The 14,070-nt window shown below is 51.1% G+C and overlaps 1 protein-coding gene across 1 annotated transcript; it reads right to left on the bottom strand.

Annotated features, from left to right (window-relative positions):
- Positions 1 to 382: 382 nt before the first annotated feature.
- On the bottom strand, positions 383 to 11,664 carry LOC149366931 (uncharacterized). Its single transcript, XM_089572241.1, has 2 exons — positions 10,489 to 11,664; positions 383 to 457 (listed from the first exon to the last, which is right to left on the bottom strand). The coding sequence occupies exons 1-2, from the start codon at positions 11,662 to 11,664 to the stop codon at positions 383 to 385; spliced, it is 1,251 nt and encodes a 416-aa protein (XP_089428367.1).
- Between the last annotated feature and the right edge of the window lie 2,406 nt (positions 11,665 to 14,070).

Below are 14,070 nucleotides of genomic sequence, written 5' to 3' on the forward strand. Positions count from 1 at the left end.
CGCAGCGCCAATTCCCGCCTTCGGGAGAAGGTTGTTTCTGTGCAGCGGGTCCCTCTTCTCGCTATCACAGGGCCTTTCCGCACAACGCGCACGGCTGCGCTTCAGGTTCCCCTCCGGGTACCCCCTCTTCCCTTGGAATTGGATCGTCTCTGTGCAGAGTTCATCCTTCTAAATGATGTAGATCCCGTCACCTTTGGCGGTCACACTTACCTACCATCTGATATCTTGCCCCGCTTTGATCCCTGGTGCCACCATCCCTCTCTGGCTTCCTCATTCTCCTTCGCCCGTCTTCTCCCTTCTCACTTTCCATCTCAGTCCTTCCTTCCCGGCGTTCATATATTTTTACGGATGGCTCTTATACGTCCCACTCTGCGGGTGCTGCTTACGTCGCATTCTCATCTTCCGGCGCGCTGCGGTACGTGGGCCGGTTTCGTCTAGAGACAGCCTCTAGTGCCTTCTGCGCAGAGGCTGTTGCGTTTCATGAGGCCTGTTGTTACGCCCGGCGCCCCCCCCCCGCTCTCCTTTACCCTTGCATGTCTACTCTGATTGCCTTTCTCTCCTTCAGGCTCTTTACTCTCTTTCTACGAACGACTTACGCGTCCGTGACATCAAGCGCACTCTTGCCGCCATTTCTCTTCAGCGTCCTGTCTTCCGCTATCATGTCCCCGCCCATTGTGGTGTCTGGGGCAACGAGCTCGCTGACTGGGCCGCTTCACTGGCGTCGGCGCGTGGCCTCCTGCGGCCGTCGTGGCTGTCACCCTTGTCAGTGCGCACCCGCATGCGCACCACCGTACTCAGGCTTTGGTCAGACACCTGGGCCGCGGAACATTCTGACACCCTCCTGGCTGTTTTTGTCCCCTCTATTAACCGCCTCCCGCTCTCTTTCCCTCCACCCCGATCTCTTGTTCCTCTCCTAACTGGCCATGGTCGTTTTCCCTCGTACTTCCATCGTTTTGCCCTCCTTCCTTCGCCTTCTTGTCCATGCGGGGCAGCTGTGGGGGATGTTCTTCAAAACCTGCGTGCCCGTCCTCTCACCGCAGACATAGCAGCAGGGCTTCCCGGCTATCCGCACTTTCTTTCCCCTCATGACTTCCCCTCTTTGTTAGGTTCCCCTCGGTCTCGTGCGTTGCTTATTCGCGTTGCTGTTCGCGTTTATTCCCTTCTTTCACCTGTCTCTCGTGTTTATTCCCGCCCTGATCGCTCGTAGACCTCCCTGCCATTTCTGTGCCTCCCCATGTCTCATGTGGTCGGGGGCACCATATGGCCAATATTGGTGGGCCGTGGCCCTGCCCCTGCCTCACGGACATGTGGATGGTATGTGAACCGTGATATTTGCTGGCTTTGCGTGTACATACAGTCTTTGTTTTTTTTTTGCCTTTCGTTTTTTCATGTTTATTTTTATTTTTGCCATTCCTTTTCGTTTCTCTAGCTCTTATATTTTCATGTTTTAATTGTTTGTTTGATTTTTTTTTACTTTTCGCTCGTTCTATTTCCTTGCGTTATTACATGCCTTTTTGTCATTTACTTGATCCTCTTTTCTATTTCCCCTTTTTTATGTACCCCTTCTGCTTTCTTAAGCCCAGTATCTCCTGTTCGTTTTTTTTTCTCCTCGCTTTCTTTTCCTGTCTCTTCTTCCTTCTTACAGATCCCCCCACCTTCCCTCCTCCTGGCCGCCTGCGAGCCTGTCTGAAGAATCTGGGCACGCTGGACTCATCCCTGTTTCATGTTCATTTCGTACTTCTTAATCCTTCAGGGGCGTCTTGCTTTAAAAATCACTTTTCCCCGCCCATCATTTGTGCCTCTCTTTTTTTTTGTAATTGGTTTTTCTTAAATTTTCTCTTGGGCGTTGGCCCCTTTTCTTTTATGTTTCATTGGATCGCCTGCGATAACCTCTGGTTGGGTGCGGGCTTCCTCTCCAATTTTTTTTTGTTTATTTTATTTTATTTTATTTCAGGAGAGTTTACAATAAATGGGCAGCCGGTCCCCGCTGCTCGATGGACCTCTGCTGCCGGACCAGTTGCGAAACCTGGATCTTGGCCGGTGGTTGACTTGTCCTTTCTTGGGCTTGGGTGTTTGTGATGTTCGGTACTTGTACTTGCACTGATTCGACCCCATGGGATGTGGACCTTCACAGACCGTGCACTTGGGTTGGCAGTCGTGGGATTCTGGAACATCTTGCTGACCGCACTGCGGGCATCTTGACTTCGAAGGGCAAGGGCAAACACCCGCCCGGTGTCCAAGTTTCCCGCACAGTGCGCAGGCTGGCATTGTTTTCTTGTATAGGCGTACAGGAACCGCTTCACCGTAGTAAAAGACGTGAAACGGAACCTTTCTTCCTTCAAACGTGATGGCCGCCACGTTGGAGGAACCTAATTTCCTCACGCTCACCACTGGTGCGTCCGGGGAGCGAAGCGCTTTCGTGATGTCTTCGTCGGAAACCCTCGGGTCCACTTGTATTACTCCTTTGCAAGTGTCGTCGGAGGGGCGGAGGTAAGAGTACACTGCGTGTGCATTGTCCCCAAGCTGAATTTCTTGAATTGCCAGGATCTTTCTGATTATTTGGGCGTCTCGTACCCCGACGACGATGATGTTCTGTTCCCATATGGGCCAAACGCTGATCTCGGCTGAGCCCTTGTCGACGCCAGCTGCAATGTGCAAGGCGTTTCCGACCGCGTTGCTTCCCCTGAATTTGCTGAGATCCAGCGTTCCTTTAGGTTTGATTATGATCACTGCATCTTGCTTGTCCAGACGCTTGACTTGCGTGCGGGGCGTCTGCTGCAGCGGCGTATCCCCTGCCGCGGTGACGTGTCCATCTGGCGTTCGACCTTTCTGCCGTGCCGAGTGGTTGTCACGGGCTGATGCGCGTTCCCACTCTTCTATCTTGCGTTGGATAATCGCCTCCGTAACCTTGTCGAAAACTGGGGTTTTCGCCTGTGGCATGGTGACGATCTGCATCCCCTCCGGGTCGTATCTCATCAGGGTCGTCATGGTTTGCGGCAGAGTTTGCCCGCGGAGCCGCGGCGGGCAGCTGAGTCATGGCCTAACTGTTAGGCTTAGCAACTCGCGCGATCCGCTTAGTCTTCAAATTCTCGAAGGATTTGAGAAAACGGTCCCACCTGAACAAGGGTGGGCGGTCTCCTCGTTCTGGAAGTGTAGCCAGATGGTGGCGCAGCGCTTCGGCAAATGCTTCGGGAAAGGATCATAAAATTCGGCGGAGCCGACGTGCGACACGTCCGCTCTTCCCGACTGCTGAGGCGCGTCTCTCAACGCATTCCGAGCAGGGCAGTCAAATGCTCCGGAGCTCCGCCTACAGGCTTACGAGGGGGGATACGCAGAGACTTTGCACTTGCATAGGGGAGCTAGAATTAGATATCCACCACCACACAAAGCCCTAACAAAGGAGGAAGCGACCGGCTGGCGCAGATTACAGACCAACTCCTTTCCTAACCTACACATACTTAATAAGATGTTCCGGACACAATACAGAGCCACCTGCCCTTGGTGCGATGCCACACCTACACTTTATCATATCACGTGGGAATGCGAACGCAACAAAGCATTCCACCAACACGAACACCCGAGTGCGGAGCAATGGGAGAGAGGGCTCTCCAGCGGCGAGCTCGCGACCCAAAGGGCCTTAGTGCAGCACGCGACTGATGCAGCACGACTCAGTGGAGCCTTGGAATAGGGGCCCACCCTTGCTGACGAGAAGCCTCAAGTCGCCAGCGCCAGAGAAGACGACGGAGACTTCACAACCGCGAATCGCTTGAAAGATCAAATAAAGTTTTCACTCACTCACTCACTCAAGTCTACACCTGAGATGTGAGACAGATACTGCGCTATGTTCCTTTCCTCAATAACCAATTATTATTATTTTTCTTAATGAAAACGTACGAACTATAAAAATTGGCGCCTTCACACATCGGGCAGTGAGCCTGTTTCGCCTTCCTTATAGTGGACAATATTCAGCTGAAGGTCATAGCGCTGCGGTGGTGCGAAATCGCTTGCGCTTAATGTTCCCATGAAGGCGCATTCATCTTCATCTTTTGGTGGCGCGTCGGAGAGGTCTCGTGACAGGCAATCTGCATTTTATTGACTACGGTGCTGTCGAACTACCGGAGACGAGACTCTATCGATTAAGATGGGCAGATGAATCCTTCAAATTGGTAATTTTTTTTTTTATGAGGAAAGGAAATCGCGCACTATTTCTCACATAGGTCGTGGACTCCTGAACCTCGCCGTAAGGGCAGACAGGAAGGTGGAAGTGAAACAAGAAAGAGAGAAAGAGGTGTCGTAGTCGAGGTCACCGGAATAATTTCGACCACCTGGGGATCTTTAAGGGGAACCCCACCTGGGTGTCACACCAAGCCCACCTGCCCTAAATCCCGCCAATCTATGGCAATAAAGTTTCTCTCTCTCTCTCTCTGGGGATCTTTAACGTCCACTGACAAAGCGGAGTGCACGGGCGCATTTTGCTTTCCGTCTCCATCCAAGCGCGACCGCCGCGGTCGTGTTCGCACCGGGGTACTCCGGCTCGGTAGGCGATCGCTTTAACCACTGAGCCACTGCGGCGGCTATTGCACACTGCGTAGCCTTAATTTCGCGTCCTCGTCACTCGCCCAATGTCGTAGCCAAGAATTACAAGGGTTCTGAAGAAGTTAAAGGCGCCGTAAATGTTATTTCTCGGTGGGCGCTTCAACCATACCAAGTGCTTGTAAGGATCTGTCCCTTACGGGCTGATCCAAACATAAACCCGGTCCCTTCCTAATAAATACTTTAACCATCACCACCGTTAAAGAAGGCGGGTCATGGAGGTGAATTAGATCTAAAAGAAAAGATTGAAAGGACGGGCACATCACCTCGCTATGAAAGTTGGCTTTGTCAGGTAAAGAAATGACGCAGTGACTGTCTCACATATCTCGGTGGACACACCGCTCCGTAAGGGAAGGAATAAAGGAGCGGGTGAAAGCAGAATGTTGGAAAGCGGTGCCATAGAGGCCTCGCTGTCGTAAGCACGGATAAATGTCTAGCGAGATTCATTTAAACACGCCTATAAAATGCGAGATCTGTTTCAGTTTGCGTTGTGCTATTAACAACCGCTTTTAGCAATTTTATGCAGCACGTACAGTCCAGTGTGATGATGGTTCTGAAAAACATTATGCTTTGTATTTCCTGAGTCAATATGAAAGATGTTTTGCTCCAGCTATTCACGTTCTTGCCCCCCCCCCCAAAAAAAAAAAAAAAAAAAAACGATAGCATCAAATGCGGGTGTTGCCGTGGCGGTTGAGTCTTGGACGGCAGTTTTACAGGTGCTTGTTTTTTCGGTCGTGATGAGAGAGATATCGTTCAGAGTCTGGTGTCCCTGCGGGGACCTGTTTTTAGACCATCGTGAACGCGGTAGCCTGAACTGTGGGTTCGTCCGAACTCTACACTGAAGAGCATGGCTTCCGCAGCCACAGCATCCCCATCCTCGGCTCTGATTAAGGTGGGTTCAGGTGAGCGGACCGGATCGCGGATGGTCCGGGCGCATGAGCGCTGTCCGCGTGCCACTTGACCTGATCGTCACTGCTCTGAGTGACCTTGAGCAAGAGGCGCGCACTTTTCCGGGCCCGGACCGCGGATCGAATGAAAAAAGGCGAGCGCCTTTTTCAGTCCGAGGGCTTGGCGGCGGACCGGGATTGTTTTTGCTCTTTTTTATTGCGAAAGCAATACTAGTTGCACTTTCAGCCCGTCGCGTAGCGAGGCCGGTAGCTACCAAGCGCGGCCTAACTCCTGCCACGCGTGGCGCGCTTAGCGGTCTGACGTCACAGCTGCAAGAGCGAGGCTCAGCTTGCGCCGTCGCGTAACAAGGCCGCAGCTACCAAGCGCGGCCTAACTCCCGCTCCTGCCGCGCGCGGCGCGCTTAGCGGTCTGACGTCATGCCATCTGCCGCAAAAACCAGGGGCCCAACTCGCGCCGTCGCGTAGCGACGCCGCAGCTACCAAGCGCGGCCTAACTCCTGCTCCTGCCACGCGCCGCGCGCTTAGCGGTCGGTTCGGGTGTCCACTGAGATGACAGAGAATTACTGCGCCATTTTAAGGCGGAAGCCTTTAATGCCTCATCGTTGTAAGGAGAAGCTGTCGACAGAAATGTCACGCTTTTCAATTGGAGGAAACGGTCGTGACGTCACAGCGCGCGAATTTCAATCGGGGCCAATTGTACTTTGGCTAGTAACCATGCAACCAATTACAGGGATCGTATACTGATGCTCCAAGTAAGTGGGAATGAGTTGAGTTAATTGCTTAATTACCTAATTAGCCTAATTAACCTTTCTAGTCAGGTCAGATAAATAAACCGAGTAGGAAAACTGGTCGAGCTTGGGAATCGAACCCCGGTCTCCGGAGTGCGAGACGAGCGCGCTACCACTCCGCCATGACAGCTTTTTTTTTTCTTTATTGCCGACCAGACCGGAAAATCAAACACAGCACATTAAAAGGTGCTACCTGAACAAAGACAGCACTCGTAGGTTAAAACCATTTCAGGGCAACAAGTTCATTCAGCAGAGCATACCATTCGGGTTTGTTGGCGTGTTCCTTATACACATCTCTCAGGTAAGCAATGCTGTCAACAAAATGCTCTCCGCCATGACAGCTGGATGGTTTGGAGTGAACAAAGGCGCGTCTGGTGAATACGGTGTCTTCGTTGACTCCCATCATCCTCCCTTCCCGTTACGGCGAGATTCAGGTGTCCACCGAGGTATGCGAGACAGATACATTCCCTTTCCTCGAAAACCAATTTACCGACGAGCAAGGCGTAAAACCGAACGGGCGATGGCGTTCTGTGGACTCCCTGGCAGCGTTGCAAGACGCTGTCGCGTTCCACTCTTAGAGGCGAAGCTTAACATCTTAACCACACATCAGTGACACAAGCAGCAACACTGCGCTTAAGGCTTTCGCCTCACCGCACTTTAAGTCAACAAAGTGCCCCCTGAATTTTCCGGACACGGCCGCTTTCACTGTGAAAAGGGCTGGTCAGCAATGAACACAGCGCCGAATCTTCTCCCTTTTCGTTCCTCAAAAAGCGGTGCGTTCAAAGGGCAAGGCATGGTGCAGTAATTCTCTCTCATCTCGGTGGAGACCCGAACCACAGGAAGGGAGGAACGCCACCTCCCGTTCGGCGCTATGCCTTGCCCTTTGAACGCAACGCTTTTTGAGGAAAGGAAATTCTGTCATCTCGGTGGACCCCCGAACCACACCGTACAGGAAGAGAGGAAGTGGGAGTTAAAGAAGAGGGAAGCTTCTCGACAATCATCCGTTAGCGTCAGCCGCTCGTTTTGGCGACAGAGGCACGCATAAATCTCCCACCACGTGGGGGCCCTCGTGTGGTGAGTATAATGCCATGTAAAACAAATGGGCAAAACTTTTATAAACAAAAGTGTGGTGTCTGGTTCAGACCAGACGCATGACACGGGACCACGCAAGCGCAGTATGCAAAAACACTCCCCTTTATTCGTCACAGTGAAGCCACTTATATAGGAAATCATATTGAATGACGATGACGATATGTACACTGAAAGAAACGAAACTCAGACAAGAAAGGAGGATACAACATCGCCTCCCGCTTGAAAATACAACATAGTAATTTGCAACAACCAAAATAACACGACACTTATTGTTCAGGTAAAGAAAACCCAAATCTTTCTACAGGTCGGCGTACCCTAGTGCTTCGACGCAAAGGCTGCTCCACCGAATCTTCTAAAGGAGCAACCACTTCTTCATTAACTTCAGCCCCTGTTTCCGGCAATCGCAACAATTCACCCTGTTCAGCGCCTGCGCGGCTTAAAGGCCCAGCGGTACCCGAGTAGTGATGAGGCAATTCCCATGCCCATTGTTATTGTCTGCGATTGATTGCAGGGAACCCGAACTAGTTTAGACGCGTTCCAGCAACGACCATCGCTCATCAAAAAGCTATTTTTGCCTTTTCTGCCGACAATCTTGAAAGGTACCATGTAATTTACCGACGCTTTCCCACCGCCTGCTGGCTTGCGTACACGAACGAAGTCCCCTACTCTAAAGGCTGGTCTTTTCGCACCTCGCCTCCTGTCCGTATACTGTTTTGCATACATCTGCTTCGCCTTAACCCTAGCAGGAACATTCGAACCGGCATGGACACCCTCTCTTGTCGGCAAACCCACTGTATTGAGTCTTGTCCTTGGCTGGCGCCCGTGGAGCAACTTAGCTGGCGACACACCCGTTGTCGCATGCGGCGTGGATCTATATATGCCGAGATAGTCAATCACAGCAGCCTGGAGGGGCCGTTGTTCCAATCGGGCAACCTGCATGAAATCTTTCAGCACGCGATTAAAACGTTGAATCGCGCCGTTTTCCTGTGGATAGTACAGAGAAGAACAACGATGCGCAATACCCCTCTCTCTCAAGAATGTTTCAAACATTTGCGATCTAAACTGAGGCCCATTATCTGTGACAATTTCTTCCGGATAGCCTTCTCGGCTGAACACAGTCTGCAAAAAATCGACCACACTCTGTGACGTTACTGTAGATGAAAAGGCAACCTCAGGCCACTTGGAATGATAATCGATCAGCGATATCATGTACTTACAGTTTGAAGGGGCCCAGTCAATCGGTCCCACTATATCCATTGCTAACTTCTGCCATGGTAGCGCTGTAAACATCACCGGCTGCAGCGGTGCAAACGACGGTTTAGCGGACTTGTCCGCGGCCTGGCAGATATGACAAAAATGAATTGCTTCTTCTACCTGTTTATTCAAACGCGGCCACCAGTAAAGATCACGTAGTCTCTGCTTCGTCCTCACAATTCCTGGGTGACCTTCGTGCGCAAAACCAACCAGGAGCGAGGTTAATTCACTCGGAACAACTACCTGCTCGCCGCGCATCAAAAGGCCATCAACGAAAGAAAGCTCTTCCCGCACGTTAAAGTACGGCATTACTTCTGCTGGCAAAGCTTTTCTAGGCGCCCACCCATGTACCACGTGCACAACAATCTGTTGCAGTGTGCTGTCTGCAGCAGTGGCCACGTGCAGCCGTTCCTTTGTTAGGCACTCTGATACAACGGACACAATTTCTTCCTGCATCGTCTGCTGCGAATCACAGTCAAGAGGTAGGCGTGAAAGCGCATCGGCCACAACATTTTGCGATCCTTTTGGTACTCTACGTCGAAGTTATAATACAAAAGTCGAGCTGACCATCTGGATATACGCAAAGGTCGGCGTCCTGTACCGGCAGCTGAAAGTAACGTCACCAGTGCCTGGTGGTCCGTACGTAACAAAAATTTTCTACCCCACAAGTAGACGAGCCAGCGCTCGCACGCGAAGAGACAAGCAAGGGCCTCCCGTTCCCCAGCGGAGTACTTCCGCTCAGCAGGAGTCAGGGCACGTGATCCGAAGGCCACCGTGCGTACGCTGTCACCATCGCGTTGCTGAAGAACGGCTCCCAGACCCGTATCAGAAGCATCTGTCGTAACAATTACATCAAGGTCTGGATTAAACATTTGTATGACTGGGCTTGAAGACAAAGCTGTCTTAACAAGCTGGAAGCTACGCTCAGCCTCATCATCCCACGTGAACTGTTGACCAGACCGCAGGAGCCTTCTAAGCGGCTCGACTACATCAGCAAATCGCGGCACAAACCGAGCATAGTAACCAGCGAGACCCAAAAATGACCTCAAAGTGGCAACATCGTGAGGAGCAGGCACTTTGACAGTAGCGTCAACCTTAGACTGCAATGGTGTGCGCCCTTTTGAGCTCACCGTATGCCCTAAAAAGGATAGTTCTGAAACAGCAAATGTGCATTTCTGGTTGAGCTTCAAACCTGAATCACCAATGCGTTTTAGCACCTGGTGTAGATTCTTGTGGTGCTCCTCACGTGTCTTGCCCCACACAATCACATCATCAGTGTAACAAAGTACGCCTTTACAATCTTTCAAAATATGCTGCATCATTCTCTGAAAGGCTGAAGGGGCAGATGCAAGGCCAAAACACACACTCTTAAAACGAAACAATCCTTCGTGTGTGATAAAGGTGGTTAGTCCCCGACTTTCCGGAGACAGTTCTAGCTGGTGGTATGCCGACGCTAAGTCGAGCTTTGAGAAGCACGTTCCTCCAGCTAGTTCATGAAGTAATTCCTCTGTATGCGGAAGAGGAAAAGCATCGGCAATTACTGCCTTGTTCCCTTCACGTAGGTCCACACACAACCTAATTGAACCGTCCTTCTTCCTCACGACGACGATCGGTGAAATCCACTCCGATGCGTCGACAGGTTCAATTATATCTTCGGCCAGCAGGCGTTGTATCTCTACCGATACCTGTTGCCGTAGCGTGAGCGGCAGGCGTCGGAGTTTCGCAACGACTGGTTTCACAGATGAACGGCAGTTAACATGGTGAACAAAGCCTTTCACATGTCCTAACTGTTCCGTGAACAAGTGCGCAACCTGGTGCGTAAATTCTGAAGGCAGTGAATCAGGGCATGTCACCTGGCAGCAATGCAAGGTTGAGCCGTTGATAGCGATTCCCAGGCTCCGAACGGCATCAAGCCCCAGCAGCGAAGTGCCCTTGGTTGTGACATGAAAAAGCACACTGGCTCTGTTTCCCTTGTAAGATACGTCAGCAAGAAAGCAACCGCTTAACTTGATTTGTTCTCCGGAATAGTTGCACAAATTGGCAGTCGGCGTTCGTAATGAGTACGTGTCGGCTAGATATTTGTGGTAGTGCTCTTCACTGAGCAAAGAAACCGTAGCGCCTGTGTCGACAATCAACGACAATCTTATCTTCCCGATAGAAATGATGGCTCGAATATCTTTCGCCGACGCATTAAGGTCACCGATTTGAAGTACCGTGAGGGCGTTGGCCTTCTCGGGCTTTCGAACGGCATATTTCTTTTTCTTCGATTTGCACATGCATGAAAAGTGACCAATTTTTCCACAAGAGTGGCAACGCTTGTTCCTCGCCGGACATGCAGTCGAGTTAGCCAAATGCGATGACGAGCCGCACCTGTAGCAACTTCCTTGCTCAGAGTCTGACCTTTTTCGCACATCTTGAATCTTGTTCACAGTGCTATGCGCGAATTCCCCGAGCTCTTGTTGTGTTTGCTCAATTTGCTTCCCGATGTCAACAGCACGCTGCAATGTAAGCGAAGACCCTTCATAAAGCAAGCGCTCACGTGTTGTTCGTGACGAAGTGCCTTCCAGTAATTGGTCTCGAATCATGCTATCGGTAGCACTGCCAAAATTGCAAGTAGACGCAAGGTCCCGAAGACTGTTTGTAAACGCTTGAAATGTCTCACCAGGCAGTTGTCTTTGGCGAAACCGGCGCCGCTCCACCAAATCATTCGTAGCGCTCGCGAAATGCGTATCCAGTGCAGCAAGCGCGTCCTTGAACTGGTCTGCCTCTTCCTCCTTGTCCCCCTTGTCCTCGGCCTTGGCGTCCGCAGTCACGTCTGCCCCTTGTGCAAGGATGCTGTAGAATATTCGCTGGCCTTCAACCCCGAGCGAGTTTAGCAGAATTGCCTTGCAACGCTTCGGCTTCAGTTCATCGCCGCCAATGGCCTCCAGGAAATTCAGGAATACGCGTTTCCACTGCTGCCAAGGCACACTCGGGTCACCGGGTGCAGGCAAGAAAGGGGGCGGTGCTGGGAAACACCCGAGTGACATGGCTCCGATACTGATCCTCGTCGGCAATATGTTGTGTCTGGTTCAGACCAGACGCATGACACGGGACCACGCAAGCGCAGTATGCAAAAACACTCCCCTTTATTCGTCACAGTGAAGCCACTTATATAGGAAATCATATTGAATGACGATGACGATATGTACACTGAAAGAAACGAAACTGAAACAAGAAAGAAGGATACAACAATAAGCTTTACTGAGAGCACTACCAAGACACACCACCAGCCAAACCAGGCGCAGCCAGGGCTATTGCTTTCGCAACTTACCGGGTTTAACCAAGCTAAGCCTCTGCCAAATTTTTTTTTTTTTGCTTCCTTGTGCGCTCGTCTGGCTAGCTATCCTGAATAAGTAGGCTTTGCTCCGTGCTGGTGCCTTTCGTTTTGGCGCGCTTTTCGCCGCATTTGCAGCTCGAGTGCAGCATTGGTGTCCTGTGTCCTCCTTTTCGTGTTTCGCACACTGCGTTGTTCACTCCGTGTATGCTGCACTGCGTCGTACTGTGTATTTGAGCGTGTGCTGAAATGCCCGCTTTGCTTTGTTGTTTCGGCGAATTTGAGGGAATTACGAAAGAAGGAGCTCTTTGAGCCAGTATCTATTAAAACTGTCCTGGACTCAGCCGCAGCAAACGGTTGTACTCTCCGGGTCACATTCAAGTAGGTCCCCATACAGCAGGTCCTGCATGCCCAAACACTTTTTTTTTTTTCAACCTTGACTTCGTCCAACATAACCGTTTTCAGCCGCGAAAGCTTCTTCCTTGCCCTCAGGTGCTTCAGCGGCTACAGCCATGCTAAAGCCAGTGCGGCGAGACGACGTTTTCGCTCGGCGTTCATGTTGAAACTCTCGGTAGCTGAGCTTTCGAAGCCACGCAAGCCCGCTGTGGGCGAGAGTATGCGCGGATTGTCCGCTGTGTTCGTGTGAATGCCCGACGTCCGGACCGACTCCCGGATGCTTGGTCACGTGCCACGGTAACCGCGCTGACGCGCTTGGACCATCCGCGATCCGCTCCGCTCGTCTGAACCCATCTTTATGAGGCACGCCGGGTAGCAGCTTTGATGCGAAGTTCTGTCTTTGGCGGTGCGCGATAATCTTGCGATGGTCAGTGCCTTTCGCATATCTTTATCCGAGCGGCGCTGCCTTGTACACTCGGTATGTGAGCGCAAAACTTCACTTCTCGAATGCAATGCTGGAAGTGAGATGAGTGGATTTGACCTGTAACTAGAAGTTCGCTGCTGGTGTGGCTGTGATGCAGTGCTGCCAACCCTAGGGATTTTTCTCTAGATCTAGGGAATTCGGACGTCATTTAGAGAAAAGATTTTTTGTATAATCTAGGGAAATTTCGTTTGCTCGGAGAGTTTTTTTCTCTCTCTCAAATTGGGAAAACAGTACAAGCTTTTCGTTGTTTTTGCTTTTCAACTGACGGAGGCCCGAACAAAACTGCCGCGCACTCGAGTAGAGCCTGTTTCACATGCAAGTGAAAACGCTTTGTTGCTGCGGCGCAGAAACTGCGGAGCCATCGCGGCGGCTCCAGCAGTCAAAGCGGCGATGTTCCAACGAGTTACGAATTTTTCGCCGCACTGCGCTGCTGAATTTTCAGTCTCTTACATGCATGTGAACCAGCCTTTACACGGACGTATTCGGACGTGCATGGTCCCTGACGTGGACAGTAGCAACCGCTGCTGTCATCTGGCGCGCCACCGCCTTCCCTCAACACGCCCGCGCCTTCCTCACACTGTATTTGGAGCTCGCTGCAAGGACGTGAAATTCCTATTCAGCAAGTATAATATCTCCATGTTTATTTTGATAATTAGGAAAGAACAAGGGTGCCATTTCTTTGATAAAGGAGCGCCAGGTTTGAAATCTTCACTAGTGTAACTAGCGGAAACCAGTTCAGACGCCGCGGTGGCTCGGTGGTTACGGCGCTCGGCTGCTGACCCGAAAGACGAGGCTTTAATCCCGGCCTCGACGGTCGAATTTCGATGGAGGAGAAATTCCAGAGGCCCGTGCACTGTGCCATGTGAGTGCACGTCAAAGAACCCTAGATGGTCGAAATTTCTGGATCCCTTCACTACAGCGTCCCTCATAGCCTGAGCCGCTTTGGGACGTTAAACCCCAATAAACAAACCAATCAAACTGTTACGTCAGCCACCCTCTACAGAAATCGCAGTAAATGAACAAGTAGCTTTTATTTCGCAGTTTCTGTACACTCCTTCAGCGACCTCTAGGCATTTTGTACGTGGTATCCTTCGGCTGAAGTCTAAACCGACTCAACATGCAAAAAAAATTCAGTTAATTCTACATGCCGATGCATGTTTACCAATATCTTGCGTGCAGTGAAATACAAAACATACACGATATAGAGCGTTTAATTTGCAATTTGCAAAGAGCGCTACG

Source organism: Amblyomma mixtum, chromosome 1 (assembly GCF_055824585.1).
Source record: "Amblyomma mixtum isolate Tamu chromosome 1, ASM5582458v1, whole genome shotgun sequence".
Lineage (NCBI taxonomy): Eukaryota > Metazoa > Arthropoda > Arachnida > Ixodida > Ixodidae > Amblyomma > Amblyomma mixtum.

Coding starts and splice junctions, on each gene's coding strand:
- LOC149366931 (XM_089572241.1), bottom strand. CDS start 11,664: ATGTCACTCGGGTGTTTCCCAGCACCGCCCCCTTTCTTGCCTGCACCC. Junction 458..10,488: donor CAACCTTGCATTGCTGCCAG/GTGACATGCCCT, acceptor GCCTCTGCGCAG/AAGGCACTAGAGGCTGTCTC.